We start from the raw sequence: 9,515 nt of genomic DNA, 5'->3' as shown, positions 1-9,515 counted from the left end.
ACATACCTAATAGAAGAATATAAACTAGCAACTGGAATCAAATTACAAAAATGAAAATGACCAATAAAATATGCCATCTTCCAGGTGTCTTGAATTTTTCATTTAGTAGAATCCTTCACAGGTGCATATCATCACTCATGATATAGCTTTGATGTGATCTGGTTATGGTGCACAATATTCTACTCTATACCATGGTTCAGGACTTGTATATAGTACAGAGATCACCTCCATGACAGTAAGCCACACAAAACACACTCCAAACCTAGAACACGCCATGGGGCCAGGCTTCTTCTAGTCAGGTGGTCAGGTTTCCAAACCGAAGTCTTGGAAGGATAATTTTTCCAATACTGTTAGGTAAAACAATACGACACCTTGTGAATTGTGATGGGAGTGAAGTAACTTGGGAGCACTGACAGAAAAAGCATATGTGGAGTATAGTGAGCATCAGGATATCAAAAGAGCCCAGGAGAAATTTAAGGCATTATTGATGCATGTGTGTCAGTCAGGGATTACCAGCCTACAATCACACAGCCAGAGAAGCTAGTAAACAAGGAGGTCCCTAAAAGAGATATACATGGTCCCCTGGAGAAGGGGAAAGGGACAAGTTCTCCTGAGCAAACTGGAAGCATGGGGGGAGGGGAGAGGGAACTAGGAGAATGAGAAGGGGAGAAGAGGAGGGGTGAGGAAGACATGATGGGGCAGAGAGGTTGAGTTGGGGGAAGAACAGAAGAGAGCAAGATAAGAGATAATATAATAGCGGAAGACATTGTAGGTTTAAAGAGAAATCAGGCACTAGGGAAATGTCTGGCGAGCTACAAAGATGACACCTACTAACAATCTAAGCAACAGAGGAGAGGCTACCTTAAATGTCCTCTCCTGATAATGAGATTGGTGACTAATTCATATGCCTTTATATAACCTTCATCCAGCACCTCATGGAAATAGAAGCAGACACCCACAGCTAAACCGTAAACTGAACCGAAATCCAGATGCAAAGAAGGAGGAGTGATGAGCAAAGGGGTCCACACCAAGCTGGTGAAACATACAGAAACAGCTGACCTGAATAAGGGAAAACTCTTGGTCCCCAGACTGATAGCTGGGAAACCAGCATGGGACTAATCCAGATCCCCTGAATGTGGGTGTCAGTGAGGAGACCTTGGAAATCTATGGGGCCTCTTGTAGTGCATCAGTACTTATTGCTACCATATGAATGGACTTTAGGAGCCCATCCCACATGGAGGGATACTCCCTGAGCATATACACAAGGGGGTTGGCCTAGGCCGTAACACAAAGAATAGAAGACAGACTTTGAAGACCCCCTGTGGAAGGCCTCTACCTCCCTGGGTAGCAGAGAGGGTATGGGATAGGTAGGGTGTTAGTTAGGGGCAAGGGTGGAGGGGAGGCAGAGGGACCTGGGATTGACATGTAAAATAAATTTCTTTCTAATAAAAAAAAGGAAAAAAATCTACTAAAAATATTGGGGAATTCCCTGTACATGGGGAAAATGTTGGCAATATAAATTTATTTCCAAATATGAAATGAGTAGACAAGAAAACACAGTGCATTTAAAGAAGACCAGAAAAAAATTCAGGACATCATTCACAGGATGTTTCATTTCCAGGCTAACAGTCTTGCCAGGAAATTTATGCTTAACTGTCCATAATTTGTGTTAAAACTTTTAAATTCTTTTACCAGTATCATTAATTCACCACCCAAAGGAAGACCAGCAGTGCCTTTACACCTATGGAATCAGTTATTATATATAAAAAAATACATTTCAGAAAAATCCGATCAAAAGAAATTTTGTCTAGTACACATATCTTCTTAAATGTGGAACAAACTACATGACAAAGGGATGTTAAGCTTTAGATTATGAAAAGGCTAAGCTATTTTCAAGGGAGATGCTGAATTTAAAGATGCCTCACTGCCTGAGTAGCCTGTGAAGAGACAGTAGTCTCATGCCTGCCTGTGGTTCTACACTTGAACACATGCGGGTTGAAAGCAGATAGCAATTGGAATTATTCAGTGAAGATCCAAGTCTTAGTGTGACAAGAGGTGAGGCACTAGGAGCCAGCTTAGGACCTGGCTGTTACTTCCTGTTTTGCTGGTGCTATGGAAGGTTCAAAGGAGGCCCCCAGGACACCTACTGTGGAGGGTGCTCTAGTGAATATCTTGCCTCTGTGTCATCCTTGGGAAAGGACAGTCCAGAGATGGACATTTGGTACTTCTAGTAACCTAATTTAGCAATTTAAATATCACTTATATTATGTGCTTGGGTTTAGCAAGATAGAAGGAGACCTAAGAAGTGATGTTTGGAGGATAGAATGCATCTCATCAGAGGGTAATACAGAAGAGAGGCATTGTAGGTAGGCACAGTAAAGACACAGACCCATACCTGGGGTGAAGGCCTTCAAAAATGTAGAATACAAAACACCCACTTCTAAACTGACAAAAGTCTTTTTAAACAAATGTCTCCAGATGCAAAGTTGCCTTAGTCTTTGAATTGTTAAAATAAAATTCCATGAGCAACAATAAATTGGAGATGAAAGGACTTATTTCAGCTTATAGTTATGAATTAGTCCTTCATTGAGGGAAGACAGGGCAGGAACTGGAGTCATGATTCTGGAGGCAGGAATTGATTCAGAGGCCCTGGAGGAAGGCATCTTAATGGTTTTTCTCCAATTGGCTTGCTCCATTTCTTTTTGAAGATGACTAGGACCTACAGGTTAGAAATTTTTTGTCCCATAGTAGTCATGGTCCCCTATGTCAATAATAAATCAATAAAATTCCTGAAGAACTTGCTTATACCAGTCTTGTCAGGGTATTTTTCTAAATGGACAGTCCCTCTTCCCAGATGATGCTAGCTTGTGTCATGTTGACGTAAAAATTACCACCACAAAAGTTGTAAACAGAGAAAATCACATTCATAATGAATTTGTTTCTGGAAAGTCTAGATATGCTAAAGTTACATTTTGATGTATATATCTATTATTGAGTCTGACCCTCCAGGTAAGTTTGACCAGAAATTTTGAGTGACAGATTGATGGGAAGGGTCAAGACCATTTTGAGTGGGACCTCACTTGGTCTAATGGTCCAGGATTCTATAAGAAACCAGCCTGAGCAAACCATGAGGACTTAAACAGTAAGCAGCATTCCTCATGGCCTCTGCATCAGCACCTGCCTCCAGCTTTCTGCCTTGCTTGAGATCCTGTCTTGATTTAATTTAGTAATGACACTGATATGAAAACATAAAACAAATTAGCCCTTTCCTCCCCATCTTACCTTTGGTCATATTTCATGATGGCAATATTAACACTAACTAATAAAGACAGTAATAAAGTAATTGAAGAGGGTATGCTGGGATATAAACTCTGAGCAATTTTTCTCTAGTTTAGTGGAGTTTTTTCAATTGTACCTCACCATAGCCCTGCCAACTGAATGCCAGTGATCTTCCTGCTACTCCATGAGGCTTGGAGACCAAAATGGAGGCATGGACCTACTATGGAACCATCAATCCATTCAGCATTCCCAATTGGATGCAAAGGAAAAATCCACACCTGATCCTGGCCCATATCTGTCAGTTTAAGTTGACCTATTACCTATCTGTGCTTTGCAGAATCCCCTTTTCTCCAAATATGGGCAATTTTCTTCTATAGTTATATCAATAATGATTTACAAGGCTATTCTGTTCTTTTCTCCTTCATTTCCCATAATGTTAATATTGGACATTTTGGGTTGTTCCAGAGTTCAGTCACATCCAATCATATTTTCTTAATATTCATCAGTAATAATCTTTGATTGATCCATTTTTCTAACTTATTTTTAGCGCCGAGACTCTGTTTTCCTCATGACCCATTGTGTTGAAGAAGCTGTTTACTGGGCTTTAATTTGGGCTCATGCAGTTTTTCATTCATGTAGTCATTGAGATTGCTAATTCCTTAGGAATTATCTTTGATGAAATCTATAATTATATGCTGTATTAAGTGTCTTATTTATTTTAATTCTCTGAAATTGTGTTTATGTCTTCTTTCATTTGCTTGAACATTGTTAAATTTAATCTTCTATCCTTTTTGGTTGTTGTTTCTGTAACAGGACATTAGCATCTGGACTTTTTTTTAAAGAAATTATTTAAATTAGAAACAATCTTATTTTACATATGACTCCGAGTTCCCTCTCCCTCCCTTCCTCCCATATCCCCGAATGACACCCATCCCATCCTCCATCCAATCCCCAGGAAGGGTCAGGCCTTCCATGGGGGAATCATAAAATTCTATTGCATCATTTGAGGCAGGGCATAAGCCCTCCCCCATGTATCTATGCTGAGAGAATATCCCTCCATGGGGAATGGGAACCCAAAGAACATTCATGCACAAGGGATAAACACTGGTTCCACTGCTAGAGATCACATAGGCTTCTCAGGCCTCCGAACTGACACAGGAAAGCTGAGTAGGGGGAAGAATAGTAGAGAGCAAGAAAAAAACACACCTTAATAAAGGAAGCCATTATAGGTTTAAAGAGAAATAAGACACTGGGGAAATGTCCAGAGAGCTAAAAGGATGATCCCAACTAAGAATCTAAGCAATAGTGGAGAGGCTACCTTAAATGCCCTTCCCCAATAATGAGATTGATGAGTATTGCTGGTTGATGGAGTATTTGGGCATGAGTGAAGATCAAGAGGGTTGGGACTGAATTCCCCTGAGTAGAGTAAACAATAATATCAGCCACATAACATAGAGTAAAGCTTTGCATATACTAGAATGTCTGCTTGGAAGTCAAGGATGATGGTGGATTTGAATTTGTAAAGGTCATTGCTATAGGACAATGAGAGATGTAGTGAACAGAACTCTTCTTGTATAATAGACTCTCATTTCATTGAGCATGGCATAGTTACAGGATGCACCTGTGAAGTTAGCTAGAATATCAATATTAGGGACTTCAGAATTTCCTATCTGACACAAATACTCTGTGAAATTCCAATGACCATAAAAACATTTACCTAGGTTGGGCCCACACTATATAAGAGTTGTGTCACATTGTTTGTGGGCCTCCTATTAGTGGGATCAAGATGTTTCCCTGGCACTTGAGCTGCCTATGGGGAACATATTATTTAAGACAGGCTGCCCCCTTAGCCTTGGCACAGGGGAAGGAGCTTTGTCAGCCTCAACTTGATGTAAATACTTTGTAGATGCCAATATGTGACCTGCCCCTTTTTGAACAGAGAAACATGAGGACTGGATAGGGGGATAGATGGGAGTCACTGGGAAGGGAAAGGAGGAAAGGAAGAAGGGAATGTGAGATCAGGATGTAAAATAATTGAAACTATTATTAAAGCAACAACAACAGAATATGTCCCCCCATACACATGTTTGTTGAAGAGAGTAAATTTCTGACCTTCATAGTTGAAATTGGCATTAGAAATCACTCAAGAAAATATGCCAAGCTTTGTTGATTGCCATGGGAAGCCTTACCCCCTCTTAGTGTAGATGGAAAAGGAGTGAATGGGGGATACAAGGGCAGAGTCAAGAGAAAAGGATAGCAAAGGGGGAGTGGACAATATTATTGGTGTATATTTTTTAATGAAGAAAGTATGATCTTGGGTGCTTACTATGTATGCTGCATATTGTGACCGCCCTCTTCTCAGAAACTATTCAAAATGTAACTCCTTTGTTCTTCTGAGTTTGAAAGACTATTCATCCCACTGCCTCTTGAATATTTATTCTGTATTCTCCAAACAAATCTAACCTATAACAACACAGCTTCTTCCAAATACATAACATAGAAAAGTATTTTGATCAAATTGAACATCTCTCATCAATATTCTGCAGATCCATCCCTCCCCATCTACCAACCAAATTTAAATTGTTTTATTGGTAAATATATCACAAATATTTTGTGTTCACTAAGTATTATTGAGTATAGGACCTATCACTAAATGCGCTCAGCCTACAGGGCAGCAGCACTGTTTAAGGAAACTGATCCTCTCGTTTCCCTAGCATTTATCAAATGCCAATTGTATTTCATATAGTGATTGGTCTGAATGTCTACATCCACCCTGCCCATATGTCTGGTGTATTTTCAGACTTGGACCTGTCTTGTGTCTGCTGCCACAAAATAACTGTGAGTTCAAATAAGTGACTGAAAAATATTTGAATCATAAAATATGGAATCCAGTAAATACTGACTTAGAAAAGTCATCTCTAATGGTTATATTTCCTACTGCTACAAGGTGCTGTGCTCTCTGTTATGGAAAAACAGCAATCAATATCGAATAGCACTGAAGGATAACTGCTACAGATAAAGACTGGGCTGTCAAGATAGGCTCACTTATACAACAGTGGTAGAAATAGGACAGAAGTAATCAACCACATTATGAAAGGATATATGAAGTCCAATTCTATAATAGTTAATGTGGTGTGAACATGTGGCTTTCCTGGACAGATGGTATAATGTAGAATGTGCTACTATTATTCTGTGAAATGATCTTACCATCAAAATAACATGTTACATAATTTATTAGACTGATATTTTGAATGACTTGAGTATCCAAATTCTAAATATACAACATTACAAGTATGCAATTTACATAATTTTGATAAAATTATTTCATCATTATATTCCTTATCCAAAAAAGGTAAAACCTTGAAACAGTGGAATCATAACTCATGACAAAAGGGCATAAAGTAGGAAAACACATAGAAATGATAGCTGTGATATTCATTAGCCATGAAGTAGAATTATGAGAAAGAGCCATATAGCCTTGTACAATTGAGGAGATGGTGTAAAAAGCTAGAAAGGTGCAAACCAAGACCAGGATGTGCTGTGTGGCTCTGGATTCAGGAGAAAATCTGGTGGAGGCCTGAGTGCTGAAAATGTACTGAACCCTCTTCTTGTGTCCATAAAGTATGACAATCATGGAGATGCTGGAACATACAATGAGTGTAGAAAATAAGACTTCAGGGAACACCCAAAATGCTGTGTACAGTGAATCTACTATTTTGTTACGACTGAGAGAGGCACAAAATTCAAAATCTCTCATTTTTGTCTTATTTTTGCTATTAATTTTAGTAGCTGAATACATGGGGAAAACCATATTCACTATCATGTACAGGATCCAGAGGAAGGAAATAGAGAGGTGAACATACTTTGGTAATTTGACTTTAAGATCTTTACAATAGGAGACATTAGGACTGATGGTAATGGCCTGGAAGACACTCAAGAGGCAGGTAGAGGTGATGGACATGCTCCTGCCAAGTCTGTGAACATAGAAAATAAGTTTGCATTCAACATCATTGAAGAACCGTTTCCATTCAAAAGCTCTCATTATCTGGGGCACTCCTCTGGAGAGAATGATTAAGGAATTTGCTGTGAACACATGTGTAAGAATTAAGTCTACAGTCTTTAATGTGTGTCCACGGTAGGAAATGAGTAGATAGTGGAAAAGAAAACATACATTTCCCAGAATTCCCAGTGTACTTTGAAGTGAGATCACTATTCCTGTAGTGAAGTTTCTGGAGTCCATTCTTTCAGTCAGCACTTTTTCTTTCAAAGTATAATAACAATTATGTCTCTAAGACAAATTATACATTGAAAATGCCTATGCTTTTATGCATTTGGAGAACAATCACTTGAGTACAGTTTGCAAAGGCAGAGTGTGTAAATTAACAAGACTGTCTCAAAACAAGTAGTTTGCCATCAGTAATAACTCTCAGTGAAATTGTTGACATTTATGTTTTTCCATATTTATAGAGTAAATTTCTAGTACATCTCTACATTTCTTAAAGTCTTCAGCATTTGAAATAGCACCACATTTCAATGAAATCACAAGTTGAATGCAAGTGGAAATAATGTTCATTCCAGAATGAACTGTTCTTTACACAATAAATTTCTGGAAAGGAAACAACAATTTGCAGCTTCAGTGTGAAAGAGCTCCATGCTATTGGCATCCAAAATTTAATCTCAAAACATATATATTTTGCCATAACAAAGTGAAGATTTTTAAGTTCTTATATAAGAAAAAGTTTGTAAAATAACATAAAACATTGTTATAATGAGGTTCAAATGATGAGCTAGATAAGGTTAAATTTAGAGATCCAGCACATCAAATTACACACACACACACACACACACACACACACACACACACACACACACTGTTCATTATGAGATATTGTGGTGAAGACAGAAAAAACCTATGTATTCTGTTGGTAAACATATACGAAATGTATAACTACCACACTGATGAGGGAAAACCAGGGGAAAGATGTCATCATTCTAAATAATAGATCTATTGCCTGATGTCAAAATGCAGCAGCAGAAATATAAATTAAACCTAGCATGAAACACCAATGCTTAGTGAGAATAAGGATAAGGTAGTTATGTGACACACTGTCCATGGTATTCCTAATGACTTACATGTTTGACTGGAGTAGGCATGTGTCTACTTGTTCACAATTTTACTTCTGTGGAAATGCCTTCAAAGTCAAATTATAAAAATATATGCGCAAGAAATATATTCTAACCAAGGAACCCCACAATGCATTCATTAAAAATTAACTCTCTCAATTAGATATGGTGGAATGTGCATTTCATTCTTTCACCCAAAACACAGAGATATGCAAAACATTGTGAGTTCAAGGCCATGCTAGTCTACATAGGTAATTTCAGGACAGCCTGAATCTCATAGTGTCACCATGAATCAAAAAAAGGAATATCCTGAATATGCAAATAATCACAGTTCTATTCTCTGAAGCATTAAAAATGAATAGAACCTGCATTAACAAAGACCAAATGCATAGGAAATGTAAGAGTTCATATGATATATATCCATTGACGCAAATCTCACTGCAAGTCATCAGTGATCCAGACTCTTACAGATTCCCACAGATATGAACTCTTGTCCCCAAAGTCCTATCCTACCAAGAACCCACAAGGATTGTAGGACTGATGTAATGAATTGTGAGTATAACAAATAAACTTGTCATCATGTTATATCTATATCATAAAGCATAAAAGTGCAAATAATGTTTCCTGAAACTTCCTGCAACTTCTTCCTTGGCATATTCATATACCGAGTCCTACAGAGAACAGTTTAAGAAACAATATACTTGGCAACGTCTTCAGTTCTATTCTAGCCTAAATTAACATCGTGTAAAATTCAATATATTCCTACAGAAACTGCCTTTATCCAAGTTAGACTTGATGAATGCAAGGGATATCCAATATTTGCTTTTCCAACTAACATGTTTTTATGATTGCTGATAGTAAAACATAAGAATGTTTCTGAAATTAATTGAATACAATTACATTTGTGAGACTTGTTCAGGACTCATAATCATCTATGAAATATAAAAACTAATATAAGAAACAATTTTGTGCATAGAATTTCAGTAATTACTCTGGTGGACAGAGAGCTCAGGTGGTTAACTATTGGCAGTTTAGATAGGATGACATATGTTCAATCTACAGATATCAAATAAAAATATAACTAATGTATTCTAGTATACTTATATTCTAAG

At 37.8% G+C, this 9,515-nt stretch overlaps 1 protein-coding gene across 1 annotated transcript; it reads right to left on the bottom strand.

Annotated features, from left to right (window-relative positions):
* Positions 1–6,598: 6,598 nt before the first annotated feature.
* On the bottom strand, positions 6,599–7,575 carry LOC100770854 (vomeronasal type-1 receptor 4). Its single transcript, XM_027398674.1, has one exon. It carries the CDS (start codon positions 7,517–7,519, stop codon positions 6,599–6,601), a length of 921 nt encoding a protein of 306 aa, XP_027254475.1. The 5' UTR covers positions 7,520–7,575.
* Positions 7,576–9,515: the final 1,940 nt, after the last annotated feature.

The sequence above is a fragment of the Cricetulus griseus genome, unplaced genomic scaffold, assembly GCF_003668045.3.
Source record: "Cricetulus griseus strain 17A/GY unplaced genomic scaffold, alternate assembly CriGri-PICRH-1.0 unplaced_scaffold_45, whole genome shotgun sequence".
NCBI lineage: Eukaryota > Metazoa > Chordata > Mammalia > Rodentia > Cricetidae > Cricetulus > Cricetulus griseus.
This window is presented reverse-complemented; position numbering and strand designations above follow the sequence as displayed.

Bases quoted from the DNA above. Each gene is read 5' to 3' on its own strand.
- LOC100770854 (XM_027398674.1), bottom strand. From the start codon at position 7,519: ATGGACTCCAGAAACTTCACTACAGGAATAGTGATCTCACTTCAAAGT.